Source organism: Aspergillus ruber (assembly GCF_000600275.1).
Source record: "Aspergillus ruber CBS 135680 unplaced genomic scaffold scaffold00025, whole genome shotgun sequence".
In the NCBI taxonomy this organism is placed as follows: domain Eukaryota; kingdom Fungi; phylum Ascomycota; class Eurotiomycetes; order Eurotiales; family Aspergillaceae; genus Aspergillus; species Aspergillus ruber.
In genome coordinates, this window is record NW_024467321.1 from 214,604 (window position 1) to 226,499 (window position 11,896).

The 11,896-nt window shown below is 46.2% G+C and overlaps 2 protein-coding genes across 2 annotated transcripts; both read left to right on the forward strand.

The window, feature by feature from the left end:
- Positions 1-668: 668 nt before the first annotated feature.
- On the forward strand, positions 669-2,121 carry EURHEDRAFT_543110 (Rcd1-like cell differentiation family protein; the record flags this gene model as incomplete). Its single annotated transcript, XM_040787413.1, has 3 exons — positions 669-1,350; positions 1,422-1,797; positions 1,856-2,121. The coding sequence occupies 3 exons, from the start codon at positions 669-671 to the stop codon at positions 2,031-2,033; spliced, it is 1,236 nt and encodes a 411-aa protein (XP_040636425.1). The 3' UTR covers positions 2,034-2,121.
- Positions 2,122-3,207: 1,086 nt separating this feature from the next.
- Positions 3,208-5,905, forward strand: EURHEDRAFT_461995 (putative PHD finger domain protein; the record flags this gene model as incomplete). Its single annotated transcript, XM_040784771.1, has 4 exons — positions 3,208-3,378; positions 3,470-3,567; positions 3,630-3,849; positions 3,908-5,905. The coding sequence occupies 4 exons, from the start codon at positions 3,208-3,210 to the stop codon at positions 5,903-5,905; spliced, it is 2,487 nt and encodes an 828-aa protein (XP_040636426.1).
- Between the last annotated feature and the right edge of the window lie 5,991 nt (positions 5,906-11,896).

Sequence of the window (11,896 nt, forward strand, 5' to 3'; positions counted from 1 at the left end):
TTGTCTGCATGAAATTGACGGTGTACATATGATGGGGACTGGGGAAACTGATGATAGATAATCCTTTTATGACATTTTGTATGTTAGTATGAATCTATGAACAATTAATGATATTCACTGCATTGTAAAAGGTTTCTCACCTGATCTGTAATCCAAAATCGGTTGAAACAAGACATTGACCATCTCGTGCCTGTATATTCCGCTCCTGCGAGTCCAGTGCAACCTGCATGCACTGTGTCAGTCAGTAGAGGGATGGCATAATCGCCACCCGATGCCCCTGATGGCCGCCAGTTGAATCACCTGTTCGGTAACATGTAACAATCAAAGGATCATATTGAGATCTATCCTCTAACGGCAGTAGTAATAGTGGAGCGCGGACACAACAAGGCAGAGTCGAAGACCGGCAGAATAGCGGAGCACATGACTTGGTGCCTCCCCGCCTCCCGAACCTTCGTTCTCGACACAACCCGAACTGCACTCACTCCGACCAACTCGCCTCTACTGCTAAAGAAAACTAAATTCGTCCATGAATCTCTCGTTGGTATTTAATTCTTGACATTTTACAAATATTCTATACAGCATTGTCGTCATTCGTCGCCCATTAGTTACTGTCGATTCTCACAAGTCATCTCTCAGTGCTAGCAAGACCGAACACTTCGACCCCCGTCATGCTCCAAACACAGACTCATCACGTCTTTTCCCATCAGCATCAGTACCCGCAAGCTGATCCGTCATGGCTGCACCAGCAGCAACAGCAACAACATCACCAAGCCGCCCAGCAACATCCGCACCAACAGCAGCATTCGCTGGTAGCCCAGCAGCATGCCCAGGTCCAGGCTGCAGCGGCCGCGGCGGCAGCCGCTCAACAACAACACTATAGTCGGATTGCAATGGCAGGAGCTGCCGGTGCCACGAACTCACCACAAGGTTCCGGCGCTGGAGGAATGGGCGGAGATGCAGGCTTGTCCGGTGCGATTTCGGTGATCGACGGTGGAATCAGTGAGGAAAATCGCAAGGTTTTCATCTGGGTCGCGGAGCTGCTGGATCCCAATCGCCGAGAGGCCGCACTTATGGAACTCAGCAAGAAGCGGGAGCAGGTGCCTGAACTCGCGTTAGTTATCTGGCATTCTTTTGGTACTTCTCTTCCCCGCCTATGCCGTGATCATGCAAAGCTGCTAACTTTTGGGCTTCTAGGCGTTATGACCGCCCTTCTCCAAGAGATAATTTCTGTTTACCCGTTGTTGAATCCATCCCAGTTGACTGCAGCTGCGTCGAATCGTGTCTGCAATGCACTCGCTCTGCTCCAATGTGTTGCGTCTCACAATGAGACCCGTACTTTATTCCTTAATGGTATGTGAAGAAAAAAGCGCTTCTGATATTCTTCTTCGAATAGGTCTTGCTGACGCTCTTTTTCAAAATAGCTCATATTCCTCTGTTTCTCTATCCTTTTCTTAACACCACTTCCAAATCACGCCCCTTTGAATATCTTCGTCTTACTTCCTTGGGTGTTATCGGTGCTCTGGTGAAGAATGACTCCTCCGATGTCATCAATTTCCTCCTTACCACGGAGATCATTCCCCTCTGCCTCCGCATTATGGAGACTGGCTCTGAATTGAGCAAGACCGTCGCCATCTTCATTGTACAGAAAATTCTACTCGACGATGTCGGCCTTGCATACATCTGTGCTACTTATGAGAGATTTTATGCGGTCGGGACAGTTTTGAGCAACATGGTCACACAGCTTGTTGAGCAACAGACAGTGAGGTTACTGAAGCACGTTGTGCGCTGCTTCCTTCGGTAAGTGCGACGGTTATACCCATCTCTCGTGATGAACACTCATTCTGACCGTTTTCAGCTTGAGTGACAATAGCAGAGCCCGGGAGGCCTTGCGTCAATGTCTTCCCGAACCACTCCGGGATGCCACCTTCTCCTCCGTCCTTCGCGATGACGCAGCCACAAAACGCTGCCTTGCACAGCTCCTCATTAATCTCTCTGACAACGTGTCCGACGGCGCTCCGGGCATTGCGATGTAAATCACGAGGCACAAAAAAGCATCACTTCATTTTTCTTCTCGTTCTAATCTACTTTGATATATTCGACACCTTTTTTTTTTTTTTTTTAACGAATGCATGGGTCGGGCTAAGGCGAACAACGGTTGATCAGGCGCATATAATGTGAAACACGGCACAAAAAGAAAAGAAAGGAGACATGCGGTCGACGAGGCCACGAATACTAAGAAAAGAGGGAAAAAAGGATGGCTTCTCTTTTGGTTTGTCTGTTGCACTGAATTTTATACCGGAAAATTATTGGGGTCTTGGGGATTTTCGCGTCCACTATGTACTAAAACTGTGCTTTTCCTACTTTTCGCTTCCTGGTTTTGTTCTGTTTTCTTCTTTTCTATTGTTATCTTATTTTTCTTTTTTTTCATATTTATCCCCACTTGTTGTTCCTGCGTGTCATCATGGTATAGGCTTTGTGAAGGGGCGTGGATATGGTTGGCGCAGTCCTCTTTTTATGCATTTCCCCCTGTCTATGTTTCCTTTCCTATTCCTCCATATGAGATAGACCTTCTTTGAGCGAGAGATACCAAGATCTAGGTTTTTGTTCTTTTTATCTGCTGGTCTTAATGATTCCTCCTAGTTGCATTCATGTCCAGCAAAGCTACTTTCGATTTACTGCTTGTTCTTGCGGGCTTTGGCAGTATTTGGTTTCATTCACTATGCTAAAGGTGCATTATGAGGACCGGTAGTTAACGATATACATATATATCTCCGTCGGGCTGGTCTATTTCCGTACAAATCGCGCTTATCTTTCATACTCCATGCTAATTTAGTCAGTTCCATTATATACTATTGGTAAAACAGAATACAATAACATTTAATTTATAACAATATTATTATATGCTGGTGAGCTGAAACAACAATAACCTTATCGCAGGTCACCTGACGGGCGGTCTTAACGCGCCGCCTTCTCTTGAGTTCATCGCCAACCTTGCCTCCTCGCCCTGCAAAAAAGACTCGGCGCGCCGCCCGAACATTGATCAGTTCCTCGAATCAATTCGCTTTTTCAAAATTTATCAATCCGTGAATTTCAAACAATTTCTTTTTATTCGAATAAGAACAAGGTCAACAAGAAAGATCCAGCAACGTTCCTCCCCTTTACGGCGAAGCCTGCCCTCTTGCGCCGCGGCGACCTGAAACCGCCGCAATGGTATCGCGAAAGCGCAATCACTCGGAGGCAGGCGCTGCGCCGGAGAAGGCTCCGGAACAGCCTGGATTGCTTCATCGCCTGCGGAATTGCTGGGAGTTTGCCAATCTGATGCAGTATATTTCCATGTTTGGGAAGCCTATGAAAATTGACGAGAATTTCGGAATTGAGGTATGTCTTGCCCAGCCTTACGTTATTGCGAATTACGTCCAGTGAATATACAAGAAAGTTAACACTAACGTTTTGACCCTGTGAATGATAGGATCTGGAGACCGAATGCCTGAAACCTACCCCATCGGAGAAACTACTGGAGATCGGTCTTTGTCTTCTCAAATGGATATCGTCGCATCGAGGTCTTACGTATGTCTTTTCGCGCCGGGTTGAAATCGGGAAAGGAGACTAAATGTATGCCTGGGAAATAGATTCGACAATTTCGACGAGTATACACGACGCCAATATAATGCCAAAGCCCCTCACCTGCCAAACCCCTTTGGGCAGGATGAAGTGCCCAAACGATTTCTGGACTTCGATGTCTTCCTGAAACTCCGTGTCTTGCACCAGCTGTCCGTCTGGACGTTTTGGAACCCCGACCGTATCCGGGAAAAGATGCCGGAACAAAGGGAGAATGATCAGACTACTTGGGTGAGTCGTTGCGTGACTATCTCTAGATACCTTGCTTGAGTTACTGACATGTCGTAAGCGTATCGAAGAACTAGGTTACGATAGTGAAGATCGGTATTATTATGTCCTGGATGACAACCGGCTTTATCGCCTTACCTTTCCGCCAATCCCTTCTCCGAAGTCGCAGCCGAAGTCCAGAAGCAGAAACGCACGAGCCATTAGAGCCTCCAAACGAAGACGGGTTTCCGGAGCTGCCGGTGAAGATTCGGATGATGCGAACACGGACGCCAATAGCGATACGGCGAAGTATTCGATGGTCGGAATGAAATGGGAATGCATCGCCGTGACGCTGGCGGAGTACCAGGCATTCCTAGATACTATCCAGAAAACAAGGGACCCCGACGAGAAAGTTTTAAGGGACCGTCTTAATGAGCAAGTCATGCCCATCATTGAGAAGGAGGAAGAGGCCCAGCAAAGGGAGATTGTAAAGCGCGAAAAGGAGCTTTTAAACATGGAACTGCTTGCCGGTGCCAAGAGGTCCAGCCGTCTCGCTGGAAAAGCGGAGAAAGAGCGACAGGAACGTGAAGCAGAGGAAGAGAATCTGCAGCAGCAGGCGGAACTAGCTGCGGCTCGCAAGGAAGAAGCCAAACAAAAGAGAATGGAACAAGATAGGGAGTTGCGGGTCAACCAACGGGAGCGACGCATTAAGGAGCGGGAGCGAAAACGTATTGAGCATGAAGAAGAACTGGAAAGGATAACTGCAGAGCAGGAGAAACTTGAACGTGGTGAGAGCAGAATGTCGGAAAGAAATCTCAAGGCAGAACTGGAGAGACGACGGAAGGATCTGGAAGAGATCTCGCAAGATGACCAATGGATCTTTGATTGCTCAGGCTGCGGCGTGCATGGTGAGAATCTAGATGACGGTTCGCATAGTGTCGCATGCGAGAGATGCAACGTGTGGCAACATAGTAAATGTCTTGGTATCGGGCAAGATGAGGCGGAAAAAGAAGACTTCCATCTTGTCTGTCGAGACTGCAAGCGCCAGGAGGAGGAAGCAAAACTACCAAAGCTTCCACTGTTGAAATTCCGGGTCGATTCTGCTTCGAATTCTCCATCTGCGGAAGCGTCATACCAGCATCGGCTCCAGGAACAAGACCTGCCTTCCCCTTCTAAAAAACCCCAAGGACCTGGCTTTACTAATATTCAAAATGGCTCCCCCTCCAAACCGTCCACACTGTCGCCATCACTGTATATGAACACGGGTCAGCCTATGTCACCAGAGCGTCGTCGGTCGCAGCCAATTCCTCGGTTTTCTCCATCGAAGAGTGCGAATGGCTTTGGTGTGTTCTCGAAGAACCCGGTACCGACGAAACCATTTAGTCAGTCTCCGTTACCGCCGGTTCAGCAGTCTCTCTCTCGACGACCATCAACATCCAACTCCGTGCAAAACCCATTTTCATCACCCATCCAGAACCGGCCATCCATGTCCCCAACCCAGGGAAATCGCGACGTAGGTCCTCTGGCAGGGTTTCCAGCCGGTGCTCCCTCGAATGGCGCACCTTGGACTCCTCATGGACAGCACCAGGCACCACGCCCGAATGGTCCCAGCCGTGGAGCATCCGCTTCATTCCAAAGTAACCCCCCATCCTTTTCCGCAGCAACACCTAGCAATTCTCAATCCTCCCCCCCACAGAGCTCACACGGTAGCATGTCTCTGTCAGGAATCAGTCCGACCAAAAACTCGCCACGACCAGTGACATCGGGGAGTATAACAGGGGCGCCAATACTTCCACCAATCCAGAAGCTCGAACCGAGCCCGAAATTGATGGGACGAAGCTCACCGGATGCCCCGATCCCTGCCCCTGTCAAGTGCATGACGCCCGAGCAGGAGGAGCGACGACAACGAGAGAATTCCCTGATGATGCGCGGACGGAATCCTTCCCAGAGCCAGGGTCAAGGTCAGGGGCCCTCGTTGATGTCGTCCCCATCGCTCAATCGGGTTCCACCCCTGGGGCCGTCAGCTGTGGCACCTCAATCTACTGCTGAATCGAGGCAACAGCAAAGTCCCACGAAGTAATATTCCTTCTTGTTTTCTTAATGAGGTTTTGCGTTCAGATATCATGTTTTAGTAGACTTATCACTATTGACTTATTGAGTTATTGGCTTTTGTTTATTTATTTATTTATTTTTCCAACTATTATAGGGTGGTTCCTTCCTATCGGGATCTAAGTTAGGGACGAATATGATGAAGCTGGAAATAATTTCCCCTACGAATGATGGCAGCACGATGACAAGACCCAGTTTACTGATTAAGCATGTGGATACCACGAGCTTGATTGAACGTCGTGAAGAAAAGACCGTTCATGACTTTGATACTTTGATACTTTGATCTTTGCGTTTCTGGGATGAATTGGGATTATTTTCCAACTTGGTTACCGGTTGGAGTTCACCTTTTTTATTTTTCTTTTTCCTCGATTCTTACAAGTGCTTATTTGCATATGAACTGCAGGCAAAGGAATAAACAATCAACTAAGGTTCCTTTTGATTACTCGATAACAATTTAACAAACACAATCCGATCTATTGTATTGCGATCCGAACCGCGTCAGCTGTAGCCGGGGTAAATTATATACAGCAACGTAGTGAAAGAAGCAAAACAATGGACCGGTGCATCTAATACAAATTGACCAGTTATCGACCCCTCACAGCATCCGGTTTATAATCAGACCGTTCCTTGCCTTTGCATATCCGCAGCCGCATATTGGGTGGTGTGTGATTGTATATGGGAGGTATATGGGCAGAGAGTATGTACAAGTATGCACGTACGTTCACAGCAGGAGATATGTACATACAGACAGCGAATGTTTGATTGTTTGCGATTGCAATCCTGCAATTCTGCAGCCTACAGCTTCTGCAGAAGCTGAAGATGCAGCTGTCTCAGAAAGAAAGGGGCACCTGTACGTGTATGCAAAGCAAACAAGTCAGTGGCAGATACGATGTATCTTCGGTTGATTGCTTAGAGTACGGGCATATTAGGACACTCGAATATAATCTGCGCAGCAAAGGGAAGTTACAGCACCGAAAAGTATGAGATACATATCATTTCCTGCTGAAAGGACTCGAGAATGAAACGGCAGATGGCATTAGTTAGTAAAGGGATACCGATAAAGAATGCTCTAGACTGCTTACTCTGACAAACTGTTATTCTCTCTGTACATGTACAAGCACAGGTACATGCACAGATAAGTATACATCGAGTCGCTGCTGACCTCACGAAACATGTGACCCAGCACCAACGCTATGTATTTGGAATTATGTCGGCTGCGGTAGTTCGCCTGGACAATACAAGTACAAGTGCTCCAGCTGCCATGTACATACTTTTGACAAGGATACGACGTAGTATGCATAAACTATTGGGAGCAATTAATATTAAGTTATTGTCTTGAATCTGTCAAGTGAATTACGCGCAATCTCTCAAGCAATTGCTTTGTGTCGGTAGTAATAGTAGTGTTAGGACTCTGGAGTACTCTGTACGGGTTTAGGAGTTAGAAATAATACGGTAGCGGGACAATACATACACCGATCACGATTCGGAGTGGCTAACCGAACCAAAACTGCCAAAAATGGATGGTTATGGATATCTCCACAATATTAGAGTTAAAATACATAAGATATGACAGGCAATCGAGGATAACATCGTATACGAAACCAGCGAACTCATCCAGGGACAGGTGACTCTTTCCCCGCAAACCAATGGTTGTCTCCTGTCGGAGCCGAAGATTTGCCAAGTGTACATACATAGTAGTACGTATAATTTGTTATTACTGTACCGTAATATCCGCGAAATAAACTCTGGGTACTTTGTAGATCCACGGGTTCTCGATTTGACACCACAAACTAGAGCTTAAACTATGTCAATTCGGTTATGGTATGCGCGGACGGCTCTTTCCGATTGGTTAGTGGGTCGTATTCATAAGCCATAAGTACCTGATTGTGCAGTATGATGAGTGGTTATGTCAATCGACTCGTGTTTCTCTGCGCTGGTTGTGATAAGTTATGTTTAATTTTTACTTTGGGTATCTATCGTGATATTTTGACTATCGGCTATCCCGTACCCTATTAACACTCTAATTTTTCGGCCCCCGTGAACGTTGGCGATAAGTGACAGTCTCGGTAGTAATATATTCTTATGAGCTTTTTCAACTATGAGTATACTCATTAATAACTCAGCACAGTTCTGGTAAGAATGCCTACCGTGTCCTATTTTACCCCTAGTAAATAACGATGAAGATGGAGCTGTTCCGATTGGGCATCCCCCCAAAAGAGAGCCTGGTCGGCTTGTCGCGTTTGCTATTGTCAACCCACATTGTACAGTCCAAGTACTGTACTCTGTACCTAAAGAGATAATACGATATATCACCTACGCAGACACACAGACACAATGCAGACCCACGCGGAGCGATCATATCCAGACCCTACCATCAGCCAGCCAGCACTGACACTGACAAGCGAAAGTAAAAGTACTGACAGCTGTTTGTCGCCGAGTCGGGGATGATTTTCGGAAATTTCAGGAAGCAGCTCGTATTCCGCAAGCACGCTACGGCCGGGATACCTGTACACAACAGCCAACTAGCAGACGAACTAGTTGTCTTTTTCGGCCGGCGTAGTCCAGCCAGCTGGGGCAATGGCGACCATGGGAGAATAGGGAAAGTTAAAACATTTTCCAATCACGAAAACGAAATGAGGTGATCGCCGTGGTCTGTTCCTATCAAATCGTTCGTTGGTCAGCTTTTTGACAAGAGATCATGGCGTCTGCGCCTGCGCCTTCGAGGAGATCAACCATCCCCACCACGGGATCTGTTTTTTTTCCTTTTTTTTTTTTTGAATCCCGAACCCAGATGTATACTTTTCCATATCGAGTATGGGCTATTGCACTTGTCATGTACTTACCTGCGATATCACGTTGCGGTGATCCCAAGCCAACATGGGGACGCAACTAAGGGTTACTTGACTCTGGTACCTGACTGACTGACCGATGCCAAGAAAAAGACCCAGTTTATGTCGTGATGGGCTTCAACTAAGTATTGATTTTGGAGAAAGGTCGGCCAATCGATCAATCGACACTAATGACAGTGATTGTCCGATCTAGGACGTTTTCTAATACGACTTCGTCACACCGTCTCAACACTCAACAGCCATCAAGACATTCCGGCGACCAGCAAGCCACCAATAAATGGACAAGGCAATAGGCGACTAACGCATGTGATGGTGATTCTGGAAGCGTTGGTGACTGTTAGCAAAGTTTGAATTCTTGCAGTTAAAGCTGTGGCGTTTCTAGTCTAGAGTCAGTACATATGTCAGCGTGATAAAAATGCTTCATGTTCGCGAGACGTTGTCATACTGTAGGGGAGACTGTTACCTTGGAAATTCTTTCAGTTCGAGTTCGAGGATTGGGTCCTGATGCGCAACCAGGGCACCACCACCTGCAAAAAATAGATGAAACGCATAGAGTACACCAGCATGGACTCAAGGGGGTATAATTAGTCTTTTCAGAGACTGTGCTATTATATTTAGATGAAACATGGTAGGACAAGCAACGTGCCAAAATGAAATACATAAAGGTCCTTTGAAATTAACAAAGGATCAACCAAGAAGGCAACTGTTGACCATCTCTCTGCAAAGGGACTGAAAGGGAAATGTGAGAAAAGTGAATGTTAAGACTGCATTGTGAGACTGGGGCGTAGTGTCTGGGAATAAAGCCAGCATCGTGGCAGAGTCCAACGACTCCTATTTTAGGAAGTGGGATAGTCATTCATACCAGGATTAGAATAAGTCTAGCGCTTGGCAGAGGGCTCGAGGGTCCTTCCAGAAGGATCATCGAACTCGCTTTCTGCGGAATTAGGAGGGACGAGAAGAGAAGATGGGAGGAATGGATCCCTGTCGGAAATCATCTGTCCATGGATCTGTGTTAAAGAAAACAAACATGGCTTGTGCGTTCATGAAAGTCTATTTCTACATATGCCCTATCAAGCAGGTGGATACGCGTGAAGTGTATCAGACAACTTTGTGTGGAGGAGACTGAAGAAAATTCACCATTTATGTTATATTAATTATACTCCTTCTGCAAGGTGATAAGATAATCCAAGAGCCGTTGCATTTGGACCAAGCACATGGTGCTGTGCCACCTTCTTTATTCACCTTCTCCTTTTTCTGTCTTTTTTTCTTCTCTCACCCCGTCTGTAGAACTGGCCCCAAGACAAAGAAGTAATCTGCGTTCCTGCGTAACCTTTCATAGCATCCATATGAAGGCCCTGTCGAGGATTACTCTACTACAGACCTCATATCATCTTTTGCTAGGGATACATGTCAGCTTCCGGATTAGGCAAAGCCAGACACGGGAGAGAAGGTGTGCCATAAGCGCCAGGCGCCTGAGATTCGATGATGTTGCAGCGCATATTATCCTTGTCGAGTCTGACTCCTGTATAGTACTGGTAGCGGTATCGCCTAGTGCTGTAATCCTAGTGGTACAAATGATGCTAACGTCAAAGTGGAGAATGGCAGCGATCGACCAGTTCTCGTGCTACATCAGCCGACGATGATCTGCAACTTGGTGGATCTCTTTCCACCCTTACCGAGATCGAGATTCCATTGGTCTGTGTGCCAGATGTCGCCAACTTTGGCATGTTTTAACTGGTCCGATAAGCCCCACGTGACTAATAGAATCAATGACTGATTTATGCCTCAGGCTAGTTGCTCATGTTTGTATAGTAATTCAATTACCGCGCTAACCTGATGCGATACAAGATCGCCTTCAAACCTACTCCGGGCGCACCGGATACTTCAACTTGCCCAATGAGGAACCAATCATACTGGTTCTCTGAATCCCTGTCAGACTCCTCACGTTTGTGCGACAGTATGATACGGTAATACGCGGGGCACTAATAGATCGTTGATCTACTATTATGTATAGAGTAGTAGTGGAAGCGTACTAGTAAGTACTCTGTGTACTCCGTACAGAGTACTTGTATGTATGTACAGTAATGGCCGTTATGCATCGGGCAGCTGCGCGTAGTACCCAGGACTGGGACTAGCATCATCCCGGCAGCTCAGGTCGATCGAATTACTTACAGGTGGTCTGACAAATTCAATCCCCGTATGGAGTATGGACCTTGCTTCTGTCAATTGAATATGTATCTATCTGTATCTGTCTGTACTCCGTGTGGAGAGAAAAGGACTCTGTAAGCGTCTAGCGGTGACCTGCGGGGACAGTGCGTGAATTCTAGTTTGACAGCTTTGCTAGTTCTTCCTTGTCTTTCCGAGAAATATTGTTGAAAATCCACTTCTAATAATTTTATTATTATTATTTTTCTAGTCCCAGGGAGTGCCCGTGGCGTATTGCAACGGTCATCAGGGCCCCGGTCGTACCGCTCAAACTGCGCCAACAAGCCTGAGGCTCGACCATTCTATTTTTTCTTATTTAGATCGAGATGAATGATTGTCATTCCTGTTCTGTAGTAATATTGGGTTGATACTGAGGCATATATGGGGGTCTTGTGTATGTATAGGGACCGTAGAGTACGCGATACGATATGTAGACTGCGTGGTTGGGGTTTATCCGTACTTTTTACCATACCTGGAGCCGTGCTACCTATATCGGAATTCTCCCCTGATTCAGCCGATGGCGCCATGTGGATAATAAATAACACGCCAAACTAATGACCAGGAAGATGGGGATGTGATTCAAGGATTTTGACCGGGGTGTCAAGCAAATCGGTGGAGAGAGAAATCAAAAAACCGTCCTTGTTCTAAGGACCACGGGAACCACTAGCAAAAGTACTTGGGCTGTAATAGGCAGTTCTAGGGTAAAGAACGATAACATCTGCCATTTTTGATAGGTCTATCCATTCCGATGTAACCAATATTTCTGTTATGGCCCGTGCCATTGGCAGGTGAAGTTATTTCATTTGGAAAAAAAAAGAAAAATATTTATTTATATATATATATATATATATACCAAAAAAATTTTTTTTTTTAAAAAAAAAAAAAAAAAAAAAAAAAAAAAAAAAAAA